Source organism: Martes martes (genome assembly GCF_963455335.1).
Source record: "Martes martes genome assembly, chromosome: 7".
In the NCBI taxonomy this organism is placed as follows: Eukaryota; Metazoa; Chordata; class Mammalia; order Carnivora; family Mustelidae; genus Martes; species Martes martes.
Window position 1 is genome coordinate 69576288 of NC_137894.1, and position 22919 is coordinate 69599206.

At 41.9% G+C, this 22919-nt stretch overlaps 1 protein-coding gene across 1 annotated transcript in view; it reads left to right on the forward strand.

Annotated features, from left to right (window-relative positions):
* Window positions 1-1374: 1374 nt before the first annotated feature.
* The window catches only part of TMOD2 (tropomodulin 2), a 33997-nt gene continuing 12452 nt past the window's right edge, over window positions 1375-22919 (forward strand). Inside the window, exons 1-6 of the mRNA XM_080808950.1 lie at window positions 1375-1569; window positions 3067-3223; window positions 7755-7877; window positions 11836-11922; window positions 15541-15671; window positions 17857-17964. Coding sequence (XP_080665076.1) covers window positions 1444-1569; window positions 3067-3223; window positions 7755-7877; window positions 11836-11922; window positions 15541-15671; window positions 17857-17964 — 732 coding nt within the window. The 5' untranslated portion in view covers window positions 1375-1443. The remainder of the gene's footprint in view (window positions 1570-3066; window positions 3224-7754; window positions 7878-11835; window positions 11923-15540; window positions 15672-17856; window positions 17965-22919) is intronic.

Sequence of the window (22919 nt, forward strand, 5' to 3'; positions counted from 1 at the left end):
CATTTCCAACAGAACAGAGCCCAGGTTCCTTGGCAGGGATTATAAGGAAGGCCCTTCACAAACGTCCCTTTCTTGACTTTAGTTCTTTCCTCTCCCTATAGCACACCAACCATTCACCAACACACCATCATCCACCTTCTTATCTTTGTGCCTTTGTTTATGCTGTTCCTTTTTTCTGGAATAACCCTTCCCCACCCACATCCCCACTGCGGTCTCTTCCTTCAAGGCTCAAAGGCAACCTCTTTTTCACAGTTTCCCCTTAACACCCCCCCTTTACCCAATGATTACTTCCTTGTGTGTTTTTAGACCTATTTTATGCTTTACTTCTATTGTAGCACTTATCAAATGGCATTATCTCTATTTGTGTGTCTCACTGAGCTGTGATCTTCTTGAGGAAGGGGTCACGTCTTGTTCATCTTTAGGTTCCTGCTTTCTAGGTATGTGCCTGGCAAACAGTAGGTGCACAGCAAATACTAATTGTCTTGAAAGATCTGATTGAGTTTAATATTGCCTAGGGAGAAACACAATCAGCTAAGTACCTTACTAGTTCCTAAATGCAATATTATCCTTCTAGAGGAGAGATGGAAAATCCTTTGCAAGAAAGATAGGATTGAGTAAGAATTACATTCCTAATGGAAGTTTAGCAGTGAGGTAGTATAAAAGAAGGGGTTGAAAGGAGAGCAGACTAGAGGTTTAATGAACTAGGCAGCGTGACTAAGGACACAAAAAAACACGGGACTAGAAAGAGAACAGGAGATGGGGGAAGAACAAAAAGAGGAGAACTGTGGAGAGACTATGCAGTCAGGATTTTAGGATCTTACTGAGATTAATTGCAGGGAGTTACTGGACAATGTTTTCTCACATGGACGTTCCAAACTCTCTTTCCTGAATGAGCCCCATTTTGTATTCTTCACATCACTCTCTCCCTGAAAAGAGACAAGTATGCTTCTTACGAAGGCCTTACAATTAGCTCATTGTTTTTCTCTGTTTTCTATGGAAAGCTGGAGGAGGCAGAGTAGTGTGGTGGAAAGGCACCCTGTACGCTGGGAACCAGGAGGTCTGGCACATGGCAGCTCTGGAGCCTCGAGCAAGGCACTTAGCCACCTTTGCCTCAGAATCTTTGCCTGTTAGATGGGATAGTAGTATCTGCCCAGGCTTCCTTTCAGGGGTGTTTGTAAAGATCTAAATAAGTGAAAGAGTACACATGGAAACCTATTCTAAGCTGTCAGGTCGCTCTGCAAACGGAGGTGGTGTGACCGTTTTGTGGAATCCTTTGTCCAATAAAGACTCCATTGGCAGATAGCACAGCCTTTGTCTCCTATGAATAAGTCCTGTTTGCAGAGTACGATCACGGTGTTTCTTTCTGATTGATAGTATTCTGAAGTCTCAGGAGGCTGGCCTGTTTAAATGTCCGCGACCCATGAGAAGGACATATAAGAAGCCATGGCACTCCCTTTTCAAAAAGAGCTGGAGAAATACAAGAACATTGATGAAGATGAGCTTCTTGGCAAACTCTCAGAAGAGGAACTGAAACAGTTGGAAAATGTTCTTGATGACCTGGATCCCAAGGTTCGTGAGCTGCAACGGAAACATCGTGGTCAGTGGTAGTAGGGGATAAATGGTGTGACTTGGTCCTTAAACAATAGTGTAGAAATCCCTTAGCTCCAAATACAAATTCCATGTTCTTTCCCTGATTGGTTCTTGATCACTTACTCTGACAGATTCATAAAGAAACTCAGTAGCCACATCTACAATATGATATGGCAAATTTCTCAAAAACCAATTTAATGTAAATGTTAAAACATTTTCCATTGCTTGAGAAAGGACTAGTTTGACTTAGGGAAGAAGAAAGGAAAGAGGAAAAGAGGACAAATCTTACCAAATTTCTTCTTTGAGGTCTTATACTCTACTGGGCACAGAACCCCTGGGGGTAAATTATATTACTCCCATTTCATAAATGAGGGGAACAAATGCGGAGAAGCAATTTACAGAAGAGCTCATACTAGTAAACATCAGGGATGCTATTTAAACCAGGCCTTTAATCCCCCAAGTAGATCTTTTTTATATACTTCATTTTCTTAAATGTATAAATAACTAGAAATCTTTGGTGATCTCACAACAATGGAGATATTTGAATTATAACAACAATATCATGTAAATTTAAGTGGAGATTCTAATATTTTTATGAGCTCTTGAAAAACAAAGTAGCTGTTACAGTGTTTGTTTCGCAAGCACTTTCTTCAGTCCTGATGGTATTTTCTTAAAATTAGAATCAGAGGCATCCAAAGTAGTGATTTTACTATAAAGAAAAATATCACTAAAAATTATATATATGATATGCTGATATGCCAGACACTTTGGGTATTTTATTTACTTTTAAAAATGTTTCTATCTTTGATAGACATTGGGGAGTGGGAGTGTATGTGTTGTAATGAGCACCGAGTATTATATAAGACTGACAAATCACAGACCTGTACCCTTGAACCAAAGAATATGTATACATTATTTTTAAATTAAAAAAATAGATTAAAAATAAATAAATAACCCAAAACACAGCCTTAAAAAAAGTTTTTATGTTTGAACATTAAGGAAGGAATCGTTCAGCTCAGTCAAGCAGGTGTCAGCATCTACCCTAATACTTGCTTATGTGCTGGGTGATTTCCCAGGAAAGAGGCTCCTTGTTAGTATCTGTATGCCTTCTTGGGAGAACCTTGGGTAGAGATCTGGCCAACCCCAAGTGTGATCTACGAGGAAGGAGGCCACGGAGGGTGCCTGGCCTTTTGCTACCACATTCTAGAATGCAGCTCTGAAGACCCAGAGATGGCTCTGGCTGGCTGTGTTCTGCCTATGCGCATGGTGGGGACTCCCTCTCAGCACAGGAGGTTAGAGCAGGTAGGGCCTCAGGGACGTGCCAGAGTCCCCAGCCCTCAGTGCACACCTGCATTTCTGCACAGGTGTCCTTCTCCCTGCCTCCCCCATAGACAGCAGGGCCAGGGGTGGGGGCCAAGTCCCAGAGTGTCAGTAGGGCGAACACCATCCTTCCTACTCACATCTCTGTTTCATTAGAGTGCACTGCTACCAGCTGGATTCCGACAGAAAGACCAGACCCAGAAAGCAGCCACTGGCCCGTTTGACCGTGAGCACCTCCTCATGTACCTGGAGAAGGAGGCTTTGGAACAGAAGGACAGGGAAGACTTTGTGCCCTTCACTGGAGAAAAGAAAGGTAAGGACTCTGGGCAACACATCCCGGGACTAAGGTCTCCTCATGTCTTGTCACAGGGGTCCAGCAAGGGAACTGACCTAAAAGTAGGAAAGAAGCCCAAGAACTGGATTCATTATTAAAAAGAATCATGGCTGGTAGAGACATGTCAGTATACTTTTGTCCAGACCTGTAGATTGTGCACCACCCAAGAGTGGACCCTGACATAAACTATGGACTTTGGATAATAACGATGGCAACATAGGTTTCATCAGTTGTGACAAACATCGCGCTCTGCTCCAGGATGTCACTGGGGGAGGGTTTGTAAGCATGGGACGAGGAGTATATGGCAACTCTCTGTACTCTCCTGTACACACCTGTAACTGCTCTGAAAAAATAAAGTTTATTAGTTACCAAAAAAAATCTGTAAGAATAATATGAGAATATAGAAGCTAATTAAATTAATGCTCAAGGTACTCAAATTAGTTCTATGAAAAATATCTGAAGCCCCAAAGAAAAAGCTCTGGCAGTGTGCGGTGTTGTGCCTGAGAGAAGGTCCTGTAGACATTGGTGCATTGCTCTTAGCCCGAGCCTTTACCAGCTGCAGATGTCCGCTCCAGGCCTTTCTGTTCCATGTCTAGGATAGCTGTGGCACCAGACCCCTAACTTAAGATGCTACCGTTAGAGACCAATGCAGTCAAGCATTCCCTCATCCAGCATTTACCAAGCACCTGCTCTGTGTAGAGCTATGAGCCAGGTGTTGGCACCACAGTGCATAGGTTCCTGCCTTGCCCTCAGGAGTTTCTGGTCTAGTGAGAGAAGCTCTGTGATTGTCCTGGAGAGGCTCTGAGGAGCAAAGGGATGTTCCTCCATGCCAGGACTGAGCTCAGAACCAAGACAGGGAAAACAGTCCGCCTTAGCTCCCAACCCCGGGCTCCCCTTGGGACAAAAAGTAGTTACCAAGAGCCTGTGTGGTTTCCTCAGCTACAGAGAGGGACTTGGGCCCGCAGATCCTAACGGAATCATCTACAACCTCATGGCAACTACAGTCTTTTTAAAATGCAAATCAGATCATGTCACTTCCCTGCTTGAAGCCTCAAATCCTCACTGTGGTCCTCAGCACCCTGGGAGAGCTCGCCTTACCCACTTCTCTGATCACCTTTCCCCTTCCCTTGCCAAGCCTCAGCCCCACTGTCTGCGTTCAGTTCCCCAAAAGTACCGAGTTCTTTTCCCATCCCAGGGTCTCCTCATGATCTCTTCCCTCTGACCCATGTCCCCAGTTTTCACATTCTGTAAGTCTGAGCTTAAACACCAGGGCTTTGGGCTTTCTTTCCCTGACCCTTCTGTCTAAAATAGATCCCTTCTCTCTGCCATGACACTCATGGATTGCTTTCATAGAGCTATGTTCATCGATCGGTTTATTTACTTTGGGTTTTGTGCGTTTCCCACCTTAGATGAGGTCTCCACTGTGGGACTGTGTCTCTTTTGCCCCCCAGCATAGACGCTGGCTCAGGGGAGGCTCTTGATAAATACAGGTTCGAATGACCGCTACCTGGGAGTGTATGAATGGGGCCTTGGGCAGCAGGAGCATGCTTCCTTAGCTGGCGTGAGTCCGAGCACTGCTGCCTTCTGTTACGTGACATCTGACTCTCCTCTGAATCGTGCTCGTTTGATGGATTGTGCACCACTGATCGTGTCAATTTATTAAGAAAGTGATGTTGACAGTGAAATATTGGGCAGATAACTAAGGATTGCCATAGAAATACAGAGCTGTCTCTATGGCAGTGTAGCTGCTATTGGACTAAGTTCATTGTGAAAGAAAAGTTACAATGTCAAATCTTCAATAAAATCCTCACAAACATCCAGTATGAGGGTAGTGACAATAATAAGGGGAAAGATTTGTCTCTTCTTCTCGGAGTCGAGGTCTGAGGAACAGTCACGGTGAATTATCTCTTGATCCAGATTAATCTGCAGGTGATTCACAGGGGAGTTAGGAAAGCAGGGGCAGTCTGAGTAGTAAATGGGGAGACAAAAGGGGTACAACAGTTGCCCGGTGTAGCTTAGGAGAAGGTTGGAAATCAACACTGTTGGGCAAAATGCTCAAAGAGCAAGTTTTCCAAACAGAGCAGAGGGAATAGAGTAGAACATGCAGGACGTGCCCCCCCCCCCCGCCACCACCAGAAGGACCAGCGGGTGATCTGGAGGCAGTGGAAGCTACTGTAAAGTTCTCAGGGGAGGGGTATGCAACCTCAGCTCTGAACACCATGTGCATTAAGCCCTCAGGTGTCTGGGCCAAGTTTCACTCTCTGCAGTAGCTTTATTCACTTAGAACTTGTTGTTTGGTTGCCTGCCAACCCCCCCAGGAATGGATGTGCAGCAGCAGTTGTCCTAAAGTTCAAGAGCTGTGGGCCCCCTGTGCACCTGATGTTGAGGGTAATCCTGAACATTCACGGGAAGGTGGAATGTAGACATCTCGGTAACATCTCGGTAACTCTGGAACCAAAGTCATTGGAGCCACAAAGAAAATACTTCAGGCTGCAGATACTCTGAAAAAGAAATCTGGGATAAACCCCGGTGTCTGAAATGTTATTGATTGGTTATTTTCTTTTCCATTTTCTATCTTCTGGCCATTCTCCTTGTATTTTTCATTAAGCTCCAGTGTATTTTCTTTCTTTCTGGGAAAGGTGGCAGTTTACATGATGGGGAGGCAGAAAGCAGGGTGATGGTCAGTGGAGGAAACATTGTGGCCAGGATACCCCAGTCTGACCAAGCAGTGGTGTTTCTCTAGGATGCCCAGTGCTGCCTGGTCCCTGATTTCATGTCCAGCCATTTGAAGATCTGGTCAGCTATCAAGAAGTCAGCAGCCCCTGCAACCAGGGACAGCTGTTAGAGAGGATTTATGAAGGAGAGTTACTGACTTTGAGTTTGACTTTTACCTTTCCAGTGGGAGTGGGGAGGGCTGGCCAGCCAGAAAGATCTGGAAACAGTGTTGGTCTCCATTGGCTGAACCGGGAGCCAGCTCTGTGTTCTACCCAAGATGACAAAGAGAAGGCAGTGGAAGGGTGAGTCTATAGGGAACTCCAAAGATCAAACTGGAGGAGACCAATTTCAAAGATCATGCCAAGAAGTAAGAGCAGCTCCAGAAAAGAAATGGAAGAGTGAAAAGCTGGCAGAAATTGGGAAAGAGTGTAAGCAGGTCTGGAGTATTGCTATGGCAACTATGGGATGTCCTAGGTTTCCCCTTATGAGTCATTGCACGCGTGGGATGTGGGTACGTTGAGCTGGCTGAAAGTTAGAAGCAGGTAATCTGCCATCCTCCCAGCGATGTGATCTTCAGAGGTTGGGGCTGAGGAGGTAGGGCATAGATGTCAGCATATTCAGAAGTGAGGCAGGGGCAAAACAAATGGAATCTGACTGCAAGGACAAAATGGGAGGTGATGGCAGAGTATCCCCATGTGGGAAGCACATTGTACCTTGCTGTTCACAGACCTCTGCAACTTCTAAATACGTCAATCCTGAGTTCTCCTTTTATATCTGACTTCCTTTGGTATGTCTGGAGTGGTAGCTGTATCCCCAGGTCACTACGCTACTCCAAGTGACCCCAGATAGAGCATCCTAGTGGTCTACAATGTCAGTCTAGCAAGAAAAACTCAGAGAGCTCTAGTTTGTCCCTCAGGAACCCCTGGGGCTGTATGGGTGACTCTGCCTCCAGTATTTGCAGGATCCAAAGGAAGAATACAAATAGAAGCCTGTGTGCCATTTTTAATAAATGTTTAAAAACTAGTAAACTGTTAAAATATGTTCTATCCTGTTACAAATACACCTAGAAACCCAGGATTCTTGGGCTTCCAAAAGTTCCATGCAAGCATATGGGTCTGTCCTACACTGCTAGAGCCTCACACATATTTGACACCAAGCCTACAGATCGAAGCTTCATCCATATCACCCACAAATAACCTCCCCTTGGCCTGGGAGTGCCCACTCCAGCAATGTGACATGCCTTTGGGAGGATGGACATGGGGAAGGGATGCATACAGGCCCTGGAAGCAAGTTCAGGGGTCTTTGAGCAGGGAATTCCAGGGTCCCAGATGCCTGGAGCGGAGCCTAGCAAGTGGGATTCTCAGTGGGAATGTCCCTTTGGCCCCATGACTTCTCCCTTGCTGTGGGGATTAGGGAGATTGCAGAAGAGGAGGACCAGAGTGGGCCCTATAAAGCATGGGGCCCATGGCAGGGCCTCTCTTGCCCAGGTCTAAGGGCAATGCTGGCGATCTATAGTAGAGAGGTAGAAACCACCGTTTCCTTCTACGTTTAATGACCGTAGTCTCCTCAGATCTCTGTGTTGCAGAATGCAGGATTCCTCCTCCGACATTCCCTCCCTCTAATGGTGGATTAATGATACTTCTATCATCCCAGCAACGAAGGAATCCCAGTTGGGTGTGCAATGGCTTAATGGTTTGGCTCTCAGTGGCTCTCAGAACTGCATTGTCTGGTCAGTCCTCTTACCCTGCCTTGGTCAACAGCACACAATGATTTTTGTTTTCCTTCTGATTTAAAGGGAGAGTCTTCATCCCCAAAGAAAAGCCCATAGAAACTCGTAAAGAAGAAAAAGTGACCCTTGACCCAGAACTGGAAGAAGCTTTGGCCAGTGCCTCCGACACCGAACTCTATGATCTTGCAGGTTAGTCCTCAGCTCTGGGACACTTTTCTGTCTGGCTCTGGACCTTTAGGCACACACTGGCATGCCCAGCAGCAGCCTCTGAGCTTCTTAATAACTACTTATGAGTATTGCAATACCAGGTGACTTCAGCTTGTATGTAGCCGTAAGACTTGACGGAAGTGACTTCACCTCTCTAAGCAAATCTTACTTTGCTGTATCTCAGCTGTAAAATATAAATTCCTATCTCGGCTATAAAATGCCCTAATAATACCCTTCCTACGAAATTCAAGAGTTAGAGAAACCAAAAAGAAGGAATCTAAAAGAGTGTTGCAAGCTTAAACAATGAAATAATAGCCCTTCCTCTAAGAAGCTTCCACATTTGGCATTTTATCACATTTTACCATCACGAAGCATCCGTGAAGTTCCTGCTCTTCCCCACGGTCGCTGTTCCATTTTGATTGCCACGAAGAGGGCTGTTAGCCTAACCACAGAGCAGGAGTTATTTACCATTACACCCACACAGTAATGAAAGCCACATTCAGCCCGATCTGCTCATCTTTTTCTAGCTTTCTAAACAGTAGCAACAAAATAATAATTGGTGTTATTATTTGAATTGGTTACACATGCAGAGAGACAAAACACACATGGTATAAAAGAATGGATAGACAAGATGGCGCTAGAGATGGTAGACAAAGAATGGGTAGACAAGATGGCACTAGATTAGGGGTCTGCAAACTGCGACCTGCCTCCTGGGTTTGTAAATAAACTTTTATTGGAACATAGCAACAACAACAAAAGAATATGTCATGGAAGTAAGTTTCTCACCCTAATTAAGTCCTCTCTCATTTCTACTATATCATTGGAGAAAGATCCCATGCATCTACCAGCATATTTATGCATTCATAGGATGTGTTTTTTTTCCAAGTGGGATGTAAATTTAGATTATTAGGGTCATTAGGTCACTAGAGGTTAAGGTGCTTTAAAAATAGCCCATACTTAGGTGCCTGGGTGGCACAGTTGGTCAAGTGCCCGACTCTGGATTCTGGCTAAGGTCCTGATCTCAGGGTCGTGGGATCAAGCCCTGAGTTGGGCTCTATCCTCAGTATGGAATCTGCTTGAGATTCTCTCTCCATCTCCCTCTACCCCTCCTACTTGTGCTCTCTTTCTCTGAAAAAAAAGAAAGAAAAAGAAAGAAAGGAAAACACCTCCCCCCTTTTTTAAAAGATTTTATTTATTTATTTGACAGACAGAGATCACAAGTAGGCAGAGAGGCAGGCGGTGGGGGGCGGGAGGGAGCAGGCTTCCCGCTGAGCTGAGAGGACCCTGGGATCATGACCTGAGCCAAAGGCAGAGGCTTTAACCCACTGAACCACCCAGGTGCCCCAAGAAAAAAAACCTTTAAAATAAATAAATAAATAAAAAACAGTCCATGAGCCTTAGCAAGAATCCTCACATCTTTATTCCACGGAAAGACATTTGTAATAATAATCCATCCTCCCTCCCAGGAGAACCAGCTATGCCTTATTCTAATAGCATGCCTACTATCTCAGCTACATCTTCATTCCTACTATGATGACGTCAGTGGTCAATACAAGTTCACATATTTGAACCTCTCTCAGAAATCACCACAGGTTGGGGCGCCTGGGTGGGTCAGTCATTTAGTGTCTGCCTTTGGCTCAGGTCATGAGCCCAGGGCCTGGGATCAATCGAGCCCTGATCGGGCTCCCTGCTCAGTGGGAAACCTGCTTCTCCCTCTCCCACTCCCCCTGCTTGTGTTCCCTTTCTTGCTCTGCCTCTCTCTGTCAAATAAATAAATAAAATAAAATAAAGGAAAAAAAAAGAAAGAAAGAAAGAAAGAAAAAGACATCATTGCAGGAATTGAAGCATCTGCATCACACAGTTAAGGCACTTTGCAGTGACCTTTCTTCTGAGCCCTGTGGTTGCTGTGGAGAGATCCTGTCATGGTTACTGCTCCTCTCAAGGGTTGTCTCATGGTTTCTACTAGAATTCCCCAAAGGGAGAATGCAGGGCTGGGCTTGAATTCCCAGGAAATGCTTAAGAAAGGAGAAAGAGAAAAATACCAGTCATCTGGAAGAGTCTAGATTCTGAAATTCATACAATAAAACCAGGGGAATACTCCAGATAGAAAACTGTTTTGTTCCTCTCTGCTTACCCTCAATCCCTCATCAGATACTCCCTTAGAACTCAGGAGAAAGCCCACCTGGGGGGTGGGTGACAGCATCTTCTCTAGGGTGGATCTTTCTGGAAGGTTGAGAGCAGCCCCATGAGTGAATGGACTGACAGCCAGTGAGGTTTAGGTAAGAAAGAGTGCCAGTACCCTGTGCATGTTGTTCTGGCCGGTAGAGGGCAGAAAGACAGTCACCAAGGGAGCAGCAGCTGACTTCCAAGACAGCCCTTCCTACAGCAGCTGGAGTTCAGCATGGTCACAATTCTGAGGATCTAGAGAGTCCATCTTGTCAGTGCACATAGGAGCCGTCAATTTGGGGCTAATCTACTAGCCAGATTCACAGGGAATGGATGAAACAAAAGTTAAAAGTTGGCAGTGGGAGCCAAACTATAATTAGAAGTTGCTTAGTGAGTATAGGGCCAAAGCAAGATATATTTGGATGATCCGTGGCCTGTGTTTATTAAATAGGGTGTCTCCTCTCTAGGCAGTGCCAGATACATAGTGACAAATTCTTATTTATTTAACAAGAATTTGTAAAGTGCTCAGAACAGTGTCTGATGCATGAGAAGTGATTTCACCTTTGTAACACTTAAAGTATAATTATTTTCCCTGCCTTACCGATGATGAAGCATGCTCAGAGGCATTTAGAACTTCCCAAGTCACACGGGTATTATGGGACAGAACCAGGATTCCAGCTCTGGCCGACTGTTCCCGAGTGCCGCCCTTAACCCTAGACTTGTTGACTCTAAACATTTGCCCTTTACTCGGCTCCTGCTGGCTGCCTCCCTTCTCCTGATGTGTAGATTACAGTACAGCTGAGGAGCTCTGAGATATTCCTCTGCCTCCTGCTGACAGATTACCTGCTCTGGGATCCTTCTCCAGGCTGCCAGTCTCTTTTGCATAATTTCATTATCAGAGGCTGTGGTTGCCTTTTAGCCTGCCTAGAGTACATTCTGGACGGGTGCTGCTTCTTGCATCCTTTGCTGCCTCCTGGTGTAAGCTCCCTGTAACACAGGAGCTGCAAAATGCTCGGTATGCTTATCCGACCTTTTACTGCTGACGTCTCTTTTCTTTCCCATCCCACAGTGCTCGAAACTGGAGAGAACAACTGCTGTTGGTACTGAGAGATTGGGGTGGCTTTCCCTGAAAGAGGCCCATGATCTTTCTGCCATTTGCTATAATCTGTATAATGTTAGATCCTACAATATCCTTAGACTCAGTCCCACACTCACATTTTACAGACGAGAAAACAGAAGGTTGAGTCTACGTAATTAGGAGGTCTAAGCAAGTTTTCAGTAACTTGAGGTCATGCTAGACCACTGCCCTGCAGATGACTCTACCTGTAGAGCCACAGAAAGACGTGAAGATTGCTAGTGGCAATGGAGAAGGATTGGAAACGGATTTTTTTTTTTAAAGATTTCATCCATTTATTTGACAGAGAGATCACAAGCAGGCAGAGAAGCAGGCAGAGAGAGAGAGGGAAGCAGGTTCCCCACTGAGGAGAGAGCCCGATGCGGGACTCGATCCCAGGACTCTGGGATCACGACCTGAGCCGAAGGCAGAGGCTTTAACCCACTGAGCCACCCAGGCGCCCCTGGAAAGGGATTTTTTAAAAAATATGTAAGCTTATTGAACACTACATGTGTCCCACACACTGTGCAAGGCAAGGGGGTTCCGGAGACTTACTTTATAATATGAAGAGTTGATAGTCAAGGGGCAAGTTAACGTTGTGGACATCCTAATGTGCCTTCCCAAGCTTATGATACATTTACTGATTATCTTTGTTTCTAGCTGTTCTCGGGGTACACAATTTACTCAACAATCCAAAGTTTGATGAAGAAGTGACCAGCGCTAAAGGTGGCAAAGTGCCTGTGAGAAGTAAGTTGATGTGGAGTCCATGGTCTGTGAAACTTGGGAGCTCCAGGAGTTTGTTGGTAAGAGGGAGGCCTATTGACTGGGCTGCCTGTTGAATCCAGATTTCCACCCTGTAGACTCCGCAGGTGGATTCTGTCAGTTCGCCAAGGGTCAGTCACTGAAAAAGTGTACAGTTTATTAGGTTCTCTCACTGACTCATTCATTAGTCATCTACTGAATACCTACCGTGTGTCAGGAAGGTTCTAGGCTTAGGTACAAAGTTAAAAAATGGCCTCTGCCCAAAGGAACTTACCTATCCAGGGTTAGGATGGACCAATAAAATCAGGTAATTTTGCTCCAGCATGATCCAGGTGCTGTAAAAACTTACAGAAGATCACAGCTCTTCTTAGATTAATTGTATTTTATTCTCTTTGAAGGAGTTTGAGCAGGTACTTTCTAGTCTGAGCAGCATGTTTACAAATCATCATTTATACTGGGTTATTTATCAAGACCATAAGCAATGTTACTTTTCTTTTTTTTCTTTTTAGCTTTTAATATGTGCAGATGAAAATGTTTATCCTTTTAAACTTGGATATCAACGGGTAACATTCTGACAGCACGTTGGCTATTAAAAGTCTGATGCATCGTCTTCTGGGCTTTTGTGCATATACATATTATTAAGTCTTTTTAAGACTACTTTTTTAGGGAAATTTTAGGTACACAGCAAAATTGAGCAGAAGGCACAAAGATTTCCCATATACTCCTTGCCCCCAATTCATGCACAGACTCCCCCAGTATCAACGTCCCCCATCAGAGTGGTACGTATGTTACACTTGATGAACATACCTTGACACATCTTTACCACTCAAAGTCCATTGTTTACATTTGGGTCCACTCTTGGAGTTTGGACAAATGTCTAGTGACATGTGTCCACCATTATAGTATTATCAAGAGTAGTTTCACCATCTTGAAAATTTCCTCTGCTCACCTATTCATCTTTCTCCCCGCTAGCTCCTGATGGCCACTCATCTTCTTATTCTATAGTTTTGCCTTTTCTGGACCGTCATATGGTCGGAAACATACAATGTGTAGCCCTTTCAGATTGGCTTCTTTCACTTAGTAATATACATTTAAATTTCCCCCATGCCTTTTCAGGCTTGACAGCTCATTTCTTTTTAGCACTGCATAATACCCTATTGTAAGGATGTGTTTATCCATTCATTTACTGAAGGACATCATGGTTGCTTCCAAATCTTGGCAATTATGAATAAAGCTTCTATAAACATCCACGTGTGGATTTTTTGTGTGTATATAAGCTTTCAAACACCAAGGAGCATGATTGCTAGATCAAATGATAACAGCATGTTTAGTTTTGTAAGAAGCCACCACTATCCACCATAGTGGTTGTAACATTTTGCATTCTCACTAGCAAAGAACGAGGGTTTCTGTTGCCCCACCCTTAGCTAGCATTCGGTTTTATCAGTGTTCCAGACTGAGGTTATTCTAAGTGGGTAGTAGTATCTCATGATTTCAATTTGTATTTCTCCAATGACATATTATGTGGAGCATCTTTTCATATGCTTGCTTGCCATCTGCATATTTTCTTTTTTCAAGTGTCTATTAAGGTCTTTGGCCCAATTTTTACCCAGATTGTTGTCCTATTGTTAAGTTTTAAGAGTTCTTTGTATATTTTGGATAATAATCCTTTATTAGATCTGTGTTAATTTTAGTGAAGTCCAGCTTTTCAATTCTTTCTTTTCATGGACCAAGCCTTTGGTGTTTATCTGAAGAGTCATTGCTAAACCCTAGGTTATCTAGATTTTCTCCTGGGTTGTCTTCTAGGAGTTCTATAGTTTTGCATTTTACATTTAGGTGATACATTTTGAGTTAGTTTTTATGAACAGTATAAGGTCTATGTCTAGATTCTTTTTTTTTTTTTTTGCATGTGGTTGTCTCATTATGCTAGCACCATTCATTGTAAAGACCATCTTTTCTCCATTGCGTTGCCTTTGCTCCTTTGTCAAAAATGAGTTGACTGTATTTATGTGGCTCTATTTCTCAGCTCTCTCTTCTGTTCCATTGATTTATTTGTCTAGTCTTTCACTACTGCCACACTGTCTTGATTACTGTAGCTTTATCGTATGTCTTAAATTCTGGTAGTGTCACTCCTCTAACTTTGTTTTTCATTTTCAATATTGTGTTGGTTGTTTTGGGTCTTTTGCCTCTCCATATAAACTTTAAAAGTAGTTTGTTGATAAATACGAAAGAACTTGCTGGGATTTTGACTGCAATTGCATTAAATCTATAGCTCAAGTTGAGAAGAACTGACATCTTGACAATATTGAGTCTCTCCCAGATCTCTCCATTTAGTTCTCTTTTATTGTTTTCAATAAAGTTGTATCGTTTTCCTCTTGTACATATTTTGTTATATTTATATATATTTCCTTTTACATTAACTTTTCTTTCAAACTGTGGTTCTCTTCTATTATCGGTACATGTAGGTTTGCCATATTCTTTTAATAAATAGGTAGCACCTTATTATGTGATATGCTGTAAGCTATTTAGCCATTTTCACATTGGTGAAATTTTGTTTATCATGTTTTGCAGTCACAAGCAACAGGTCAGTGAACAACCCTAATATATGTCTTTATGTGTCCATGCTATTTTTTCCTGTAGATTAGACCTCTAGATACATAATTATTGGGTCATAGAGTACCGACATTTTCCATTTTGATAGGTGAGGCCAAATGACTCTCCCAGAAAGTTTGCTTCAGTTTACCTTCTTACCAACAACATAAGACAATGTGTTTCCCTCCACATTGCTGCCAATGGCACATGTTATATCTTTTCACTTTTTTTTTTTTTTTTGGCTACTCAAAAGGTATTTCATTTTTTTATTTCACAGTTTAATGACTTTTTATATTTTTGGTTGAGTGGCAAAGACTCTTTGATCATATTATTTGTTCATTTCTAATTGACTTGTCTACTGATTTGTAGGAGCTCTGTGTATATTGAGATATTAGCACTGTGTATGTTTAATATATGCTGCAAACATTTTCTGTTAACTGCTTTTGAGAGTTGTTCCATTTTGCCTTTCTATCCCTTTCTCTTTCCATATCTTTGTCAAAATTAAAGCTCCAAAATGGGTATCTGAGAAGGGTGGGTATAGTCAAGAGGCCAGAGGGGCCACCTGGCTGGCTCTTGATCTTGGGGTCATGAGTTTGAACCCCATGTTGGGCATGGACCCTACCTAAAAAGAATAAGTAAGTAAATAAATATTTTTAAAAAATATTCCAGGAGAACAGTATGGTTTTGGAAATGAAAAGACTCTATTTCTTTTTTGCATCTCAGATCCTGTGGCTTGATTATTATAGTCTGAAAGTAGTCCATACACAGCAGCAATAACTGCCTCTTTGAAACTGTAACTCCGAACCATACCATTCCTATGCTTACTTTGTTGAGCATAAGCTGTACTGTGATTGCTATTAGAGTATTATCGGAATCTGAGCATAGGAAGGAAAGTGCATTTTGGGGGAAGTCATCTCTGATTTTGGCAGGAGAGCCCCTACATTTTCTTTTTAAAATTAAAATTTGTTTTAAAAAAAGAACAAAAATAAAATTAAATTAAAATTTATGTGTTAGATGTGGTCAAAGGTGAGAAGGTCAAGCCAATATTTGAGGAACCGCCCAATCCTACCAATGTGGAAGTGAGTCTGCAGCAGATGAAAGCCAATGATCCCAGCCTGCAAGAAGTCAACCTCAACAACATTAAGGTATTTCATTATGGTTATTGTCAGTCACTTGATGTATCATGAAGTTAGAAAATTTAACAGCGATGACCGATTGCCTGCTTTCACACCTGGTTCCAATCCCTTGTAGTCCCCAATTATGAGACAAGATATTCTGTTGCAAAGAAGAAATTTTTAAAAAGTGATTTCTGGAATTCTTCAGAAAGAATCATAGTATTTTTTTTTTAAATTTTTAACATTTTATTTATTTATTTGACAGAGAGAGAGAGAGATCACAAGTAGGCAGAGGGAGAGGGGGAAGCAGGCTCCCCGCCACAACAGAGAGCCCGATGTGGGGCTCGATCCCAGGACTCCGAGATCATGACCTGAGCCGAAGGCAGAGGCTTAACCCACTGAGCCACCCAGGCGCCCCAAGAATCATAGTATTTGTGTTAAACATATAATATTGGTTATCTACTGCTGGGTAGTAAATTACTCTAAAACCTGGAGGCTTAAAACAACAAACATTTATTATTTCACACAGTTTTTTCTTCTTTTTCCCCTAAGTCCAGGAATCTGGACTTAGCTGGGTAGTTGTGGCTCGGGGTCTCAAGTGAGGCTGTTAGTAAAGCTGTCATCAGGGGCTGTAATCATCTGAAGGCTTGACTGGGGTGGAAGGATCCACTTTCAAGATGGCACACTCATGTGGTTGTTGGCAGGAGGACTCCTTTTCTCACCACATGCATGGATCTCTCCATAGAGCTGTCTCAGTGTCCTCATGTCATGACGATGTGCTTCCCTCAGTGCAAGCGGTCAAAGAGAAAAAGAAAGAACAAACAGGAAGCCACGGTGCCTTTTATGGCCTATTCCCTGAAGTTACAATTGTTACTTCTGCTTTATTCTCTTTGGTAATTAGTCATGTCACTCTCAAAGAAAGGGGAAAGAAGGGTGTGTGTGAGATAGATAGGTGGATAGATAGAGGGAGAGAGAGAGAGAACATTGCCTGTATCTATTTTGTTGCTTCTTTTTGGGCCAACATCTGCCATTTAATAATAACTGGCTTACATTGAGTACTCACTCTGTGCCATACCTTTCGCTAAATACTTGAAATTCATTACAGTAGTTCCCTGTTGTCTGTGGTTTTACTTTTCATGATTTCAGTTACTCTCAGTCAACCACAGTGCAGAAGTAGGTGATCCTCCTGACGTACTGTCAGAAGATCAGGAGTAGCCTAACATATCACAGTGCTTATGTCACTCACCTCACCTCACCTCACCTCATCACATGGGCATTTTATCATCTCACATCACAAGAAGAGTGAGTATAGCTATATTTTGAGAGAGAGAGAGACCACAGTCATATAACTTTTATTATAATATATTTTTATAGTTATTCTATTATTGGTTACTTTTGTCAATCTCTTACTGTGCCTAACTTATAAATTGAACTCTATCATAGGTATGCATGTATAGGAAAAAAACAAAATATATATATTGTTCAGTGCTATCTGTGGTTGCAGGCACCTGTGGATAAGGGGAGACTACTGCATCTCATTTAATCCTCAGTGCCACTTAAAGGGGTTAAGTTGCTCATGGCCACAGAGCTAATCTGTAGGCATCCGGGACTCATGTCAACCTCTAGTGCACCCCATGTTGCCTCCCTCCCAGTGGTCAGGACTGTGCTGAGTGCTGTGGAAGAGGGAGTAAGAATCATTTGGTCTTTATTCTGAAAGTCTTATATTAGGAGAAAAACACTAAATGAATAACTACAACGTGATGTGGTAAACCCCCAAGTGTTATGGAATTGCAGGTGAGGAATTTTTTCATCTTGCCTAAGGGAGTCAATAAACAAAGGAGGTGATATTTCAGCTAGATATTAATTTTAAAAAAGGACAATAGAATTTCCAGGTGAAGGGAAAAGCATACCTGAGGGTGTGGAGGAGAGAAAGAGCATGATATGTTTAAAGAATGGCAAGTAGATCAGTCTAGCTAGAATATAGAGAATGAAAGAGAAAAAGAGGGAAGTTGGGTATGTGCATAATTTCTTGGCTAAAGTGAACAGAAAGGTGATGTTAGAATGTCTTATTGTGTTTGATTCCCTTATTAGACACTAAGTGGTGCTACTGGCCAGGAAGGCTTGGTGGCTGGAAGATGGTTAATGAGTCTTTTAGAAAGGATTTAGCTGGGACTACAGAACGGTTTATCAACTGTCTGTGTCTTCTTCATTTTAGAACATTCCAATTCCAACCCTGAAGGAATTTGCAAAAGCTTTGGAAACCAACACTCATGTAAAGAAGTTCAGCCTGGCTGCAACCCGTAGCAATGACCCTGTGGCGATTGTGAGTAAAATTTTAGAAAAACATTCTTTTTAGAAATATAACCTAAGAGTGCCTGGGTGGCTCAGTTGGTTAAGTGACTGCCTTTGGCTCAGGTCATGATCCTGGAGTCCCAGGATCAAGTCCCACATCGGGCTCCCTGCTCAGTGGGGAGTCTGTATTTCCCTCTCACCCTCCCCCCTCCCTCTCTCTCATTCTCTCTCTCAAATAAATACAATCTTTAAAAAAAAAAAAAAGAAATATAACATGAAAGTATTTAATTCAATAGAAACTATCTTTAATTTGTTTTACCAATTAACAATTTTTAGATCTGATAAATGTATTTTCTACACAGTTAAACACCATCAGTTATAATGAGACAATAAAACAGAACCCAAATGTCAGGCGCTTTGAATTAACTAAAATTTTGTGAGCACTACACTTTTAGGTGAAAGAAATAAGATTGGATTTGTCATTTAGCTAAATAAATATTTAGATTTTGCTCTGTGCTTAGTATCAGTTTTCTGAAACTTTTGTATCTACGTGAACATTCTGGCACAGTCTATGGATATTATAAGACCCCCAAATCTTATAGGAAGTCAGCACATATAAAAGGATATTTCATTTTAATCTTTGAAGTGGATTCGTATGTTTCAAAAATACTTTAAACAATGAAATCTTAAAACATTTTTTTAACACTGTTAACCAGAATGTGAAAAGAATAACCAATCAAAAGCCCTGTTCCTGGGTGGGAGGTTGGGTGAGCCTGGTGGAGAGTATTAAGGAGGACACGTATTGCATGGAGGACTGGGTGTGGTGCATAAACAATGAATTCTGAAACACTGAAAAGAAATTTTAAAAATAAATAAAAATAAAATAATTTTAAAAAGCCCTGTTCCTTCCATGCATTTTAGGTAGTTCAACTAAATAAGGACACCCTGGACCCAAGTAAGCACTACAACTATTACCACCATCAATGTTATTACTATTAATAGCTAACATTTCTTGGGCAATTAGTAAATGTTAGCAGTAATCTCTGTGCTTTACACACATCAGCTAACCTAATCCTCACAGTAATATTATGAGGTATATACTATTTTTAGTTCCCACTTTAACAAATGAGCAGTCTCAGGCTCAGAGAGGTTAAGTATCTTTTCCAGGGTAACACAGCCAATAAGTGGTACTTATTGTTTTTCTGGTACTATAAGCAGGATGCTTTAGCCATCAAGCTATGCTTGATGTACATTTGTACACCATGCCTCCTGTCATACAATTGTTAAAATATGTCAGTTTGGGGCAGCCTGAGCATCAGGCTGTGGTTCTATAAACATCTAATGCTCAGCCCTTGATTCAAGCTGGAAAAACAAGTTTTCTTGACTTGATGTGATTTAAAGTAACATGTCTGTTGGAAGACCTAAAATAGCGTTAAAAATAGGTAACTTGTGGGAGGTTCCTGGATGGCTCAGTCGGTTAAGCATCTGACTCTTGGGATTTCGATTCAGGTCATAATCTCAGGATAGTGAGACCCAGCCCCAAGCTAGGCTCTGCACTGAGCGTGGAACCTGTTTAAGATTCTCTCTCTTTCCCCCTGCTCCACCCCTAAAAAATAAAATAAGATAAAATAAATAAAATAAAATAACAGACAACATGAAAGTAGTGACTACCTATCACAACAGTGCTGGCACAGAGTACATGTTTGAACACCACTTGTTAAAAGAATGAATGAACATGCCCTCCAAATTCTCAGCAATCAAGAATATTTCCATGCTGTCAACAGCATATATAAAATAAGTATTCATGTAACAGGGACTAAGCTACAGAACTGTTTTCACCAGCACTTATTACATATGTAAATGTGTAAGTTGAAAGCAGTTTTGAATTTGAAACCTATAATTAAAATAGAAAAAGAGAGGGTGCCTGGGTGGCTCAGTGGGTTAAAGCCTCTGCGTTTGGCTCAGGTCATGATTCCAGGATCCTGGGATTGAGCCCGCATCGAGCTTTCTGCTCAGCAGGGAGCCTGCGTCCTCCTCTCTGTCTACTTGTGATCTCTCTCTCTCTGTCAAATAAATAAATAAAATCTTAAAAAAAAAAAAAAGAAAAAGAGCAGAACCAGATCATTGGTAAAGGTGAAGTTAACAATTTAAGGATTTTTATCAGTATATGATTTATATAACCTCTGTTGTTTGGTAGATTTGTTTTCAATAAAGCAAAATATTCACAGTACATTTTGTATCTAAGTGACTAAAGGGATGAATAAAGAAATGATTGTCACCTCTATATAGTACGTTGCAGTAGAATTGCAGGGATGGAAATAGGTTATAGTCCATTGTCAATACTACCAGTAATAGTCTAACTCTTCTACCCGGTCAAATAGATAACTTGCTAAAAGACTAAATAAATTCTAAATCTAGTAAGCTCTTCCATACTGTTTCTAATGCAGCAACCATGTGTTGATTGCATACCATGTGACATGCACACCACACAACCAAAAGGAATAGTTTTAGTCCTTAGGGTGCAAAGAGACAAGCCTCTCTGGCCTGATTCCTGGATGGGATCCTATGGTCCAGCCCTCACCTGGTAGCCCTCAGATGGTTCTCGTTTCAGCCATGCCAGATTCAAGAAAGAACCTTTCTGTAGGTTGAAAATTGGTTGATCACCCCAGAGGCAACAGCGATCTTCAAAAGCTGATTATGACTGAACAACTCACTGTAAAGAATTAAAGATGGGGGCTCCTGCCTGGCTGGCTGGCTCAGTTGATACAGTATGCGGCTCTTGATCTTGGGATTGTGAGTTTGAGCCCCACTTTGGGTATAGAGATTACTTTAAAAAAAAAAGAAGAAGAAGAAGAAAAGAATTAAAGATCAGTGTTAAAGCAAAGAGTTTCAAGAAATTTTTCTTTTTAAAATTCACAAACAGAGGGGTGCCAGTACGGCTCAGTCAGTTAAGCATCTGCCTTTGGCTCAAGTCATGATCCCCAGGTCCTGGGATCAAGTGCCGCATCAGGCTCCCTGCTCTCAGGGTAGCCTGCTTTTCCCTCTCCCTCTGCCCACCTTACTCATTCTCTTTCTCTGCCCACCCTGCCCCATGTCAAATAAATAAAATCTTTTAAAAAGCTGCAGAAAATTAAGTTCAGAAACAGATTCAGTGAGGCACTTGTGAGATTATTGTGAACATATGCAGATTATGTATATGTGAGATGGCGTTATCCCCATTCTACAGATGAGGCAACTGAGGCTTGAGTAACTTCACTAAGATTACACAGCATGTAGACAAGCCAGGAAGTGCATTTAAGTAACCTGTAATCAAGTTCAGTTCACCATGCCCCAAGCACTTCTGTGTAGCCACATCTTTAGCAGGGAGCAGAAAAAGTCCAGATACATTAAAAAATGCTTTTACTATTAACAATGATGCTATATAAAAGTCATGAGTTTAGGATGGCACTGTTCATAACAAATAAAATGAAAGCCACAGATGTAAGCCACAGGTATGATTTAAAATTTTTCTAGTAGCCACATTAAAAAAAAGAAATAAATGGAAATCATTTTAATAATATATTTTATTTAAACCAATACATCCCAGGGCACCTGGATGGCTCAGTGGGTTAAAGCCTCAGGTCATGATCCCAGAGTCCTGGGATTGATCCCCACATCGGGCTTTCTGCTCGGCAAGAAGCCTGCTTCCTCCTCTCTCTCTGCCTGCCTCTCTGTCTACTTGTGATTTCTGCCAAATAAATAAACAAAATCTTTAAAAAAAAATAAAATAAAATAAACCAATACATCCCAAATATTATTTCAAAATATAATTTGAAAGTGTAATAAGGTATTTTCCTTACTTTTTTTCATACCACATTTTTGAAATCCAGTGCAAATTTTCCATTTACAGCACGTCTCAATTCAGACCAACCATTTTCCAAGGGCTTAAGAGCCACATGTGTCTTGAGGCTACCCTATGGATGGTCCAGGTTTGGACAATGCAGGACACTAGCTTTCCATATAATCCTGTAAAGCACAGAAAGCAAAACCTCCTCTTTAAAAATGTATTTCTAGGGGCACCTGGGTGGCTCAGTGGGTTAAACCTCTGCCTTCGGCTTGGGTTGTGATCCCAGGGTCCTGGGATTGAGCCCCACATCGGGCTCTCTGCTCAGCGGGGAGCCTGCTTCCTCCTCTCTCTCTCTGCCTGCCTCTCTACCTACTTGTGATCTCTGTCCGTCAAATAAATAAATAAAATCTTTTTTAAAAATTTATTTCTACTGTAACTATTTATATAACATTTAAGAAATTTAGTCTTTGTTTTACTGATGTTATCCCCAGCACATGTAATAGATGCTTAAATATTTGCTGAACTGAAATTAACTTGGGCCTGCAGCCCAGGGTTATGTTTGGCTAGGTCTCCCCTGTTTTGTTTAGTATGAGAAAAGTGTTTTCTCAAGTTTAAAAGAAAGTGGCAAGATCCTGGCTACTTGCCAGGAAGTCCTGCAACTTTTTTTTATAAAGGCCTAATTGCTTCGACGTTTTGTTATTCTAATAATGAACATAAATCTTGAAGCCTGGAGTGTCCATAAGGAAAAGCCTGATGTATTTCCTTCTGATGCTCTAATTAAAATGTGTACATTTAATTCTAATTAAGGACCTAGCAGTGAATAAATAGCGCTTTAATTTACATGGTGTATAATAATGTCAGTCCAAATCTTCGAGCTTTCTTTGCAGTTAAAGCAACTGTTTGACTAATACAAAAGGATTATTCTTCTAGTCTGGTGCTTCTCAACTTGGGGTAATTTTGCCCTCCAGGGGACATTTGGCAGGGTCTGAATTTTTTGGTTGTCATGACTGGGAAGGGTGCTGTTGGCTTTTAATGGGTTTAAAGCAGCTAAACATCCTGCAGGATACAGGATAACGTCCCACAACAAAGAATCCTCTGGTCTCAAACGTCATTAGTGCCAAGGTTGAGAAATCCTGTTCTGGTCCCAAGTTAGATTCCTT